Below are 1470 nucleotides of genomic sequence, written 5' to 3' on the forward strand. Positions count from 1 at the left end.
TTCGAGAGAAAATCGAGAACGATATTTCCTGTTACGAAAATCAACAACAACGACAACAACAAATTTTTTTTTTCGTTACCAACAATCAAATTCTCGCAAAAAACAAAAACTCGTTCCGTCTAAAATTTTAATTAACGCCCAAAGCCAATTATTTCCATTTTTTTTTAAAACAAAAAAATCGATATATATCGAACGTACTTTCCCTCGAGAAGGAGGAAGGGAGAGGAGAGCGAAAGAAAGAAATGAAGAAAAATACAAACAAACAACGAAAAAACATTTTCACACTAATTAATTCCGGACTATGGATGGAATGGCCGCCGTTTTTTTTTTTTTTTGGCCATCGTTGTCAACGTCAGACTATTAAAATTATTTGGCAGATGATTCGTCGCGCCACCGCCATCTTGGCAAAGACATCACAATAAATTATAAAAATATACTTAAATAAATAAATAAATAAAAATAAATTCTTTTTTCTTAATCAATTTTGTGTACTTCCGGTTTTTCAATTATCCCCGTCACCCTCTTATTTTCATGTCCGAATAAAACAATCTCTCTCTCTCTCTCTGTCTTTCTCTCTCTCTCTCTCTCTCTCTCTCTATGTCTTTCTCTCTCTCTCTCTGTCTCTCTCTCTCTCTCTCTCTCTCTCTCTCTCTCTCTCTCTCTCTCTCTCTCTCTCTCTCTCTCTCTCTGTCTTTCTCTCTCTCTCTCTCTGTCTGTCTTTCTCTCTCTCTCTCTCCCTCTGTCTGTCTTTCTCTCTCTCCCTCTGTCTGTCTTTCTCTCTCTCTCTCTGTCTGTCTTTCTCTCTCTCCCTCTGTCTGTCTTTCTCTCTCTCCCTCTGTCTTTCTCTCTCTCTCGTGCGTGTCTTAAATTTCTTCCCATTTTCAAATACGTTCCTTCGTTCGTTCGTTCTTTCGTACGTTCGTCATCATTTTCCGATTTTTCCAGTCTCATTTACAGTCCCCGCCATTTTTAATCGCAAACAAACAAACAAACAAACGATGGGGAAAAAACCTTTTCCTTCGAATTAAGAATTAAAATGAAATCTCTTCTTACCTTGAGATTATGAGCTATTTGACGAATGTAATAAAGATCCAAATCTTGAAGTATTTCGATTTTCCCGTTCGGACCGAATTCGTTATTATCATCATCATCTGACGATAAGACAACGTTCGGAGGACCCGTTATTGACCTTCGCGATTCTTTACCGTAATTTTTACATTTTTTAGATTCTCTCAAACTGAGAGAACCCAGGGGTGGAAAACAAGAAGATTCCATTTCGCCCGCCCCCTCCCCACCCTTCCTGACTAGATAAAAATTTTTTTTGTTAAATTTTCCTTATAAAAAATTTTTTGGGATTTTTCTCACTTTTCCTAAGTCTTCTTTCATTCGACACGTTCGCTTTGTCATTTTCCTCACGCGCGAGATACCCGTAAAAAAAAAAAAAAGTTCACACTCAAAGTACCACGTGAC

The 1470-nt window shown here is 37.6% G+C and overlaps 1 protein-coding gene across 1 annotated transcript; it reads right to left on the minus strand.

The window, feature by feature from the left end:
- Positions 1–969: 969 nt before the first annotated feature.
- On the minus strand, positions 970–1275 carry Phum_PHUM406480 (uncharacterized protein; the record flags this gene model as incomplete). Its single annotated transcript, XM_002428825.1, has 1 exon — positions 970–1275. The coding sequence occupies one exon, from the start codon at positions 1273–1275 to the stop codon at positions 970–972; it is 306 nt and encodes a 101-aa protein (XP_002428870.1).
- Between the last annotated feature and the right edge of the window lie 195 nt (positions 1276–1470).

The sequence above is a fragment of the Pediculus humanus genome, genomic scaffold (genome assembly GCF_000006295.1).
Source record: "Pediculus humanus corporis 1103172108059 genomic scaffold, whole genome shotgun sequence".
NCBI lineage: Eukaryota > Metazoa > Arthropoda > Insecta > Psocodea > Pediculidae > Pediculus > Pediculus humanus.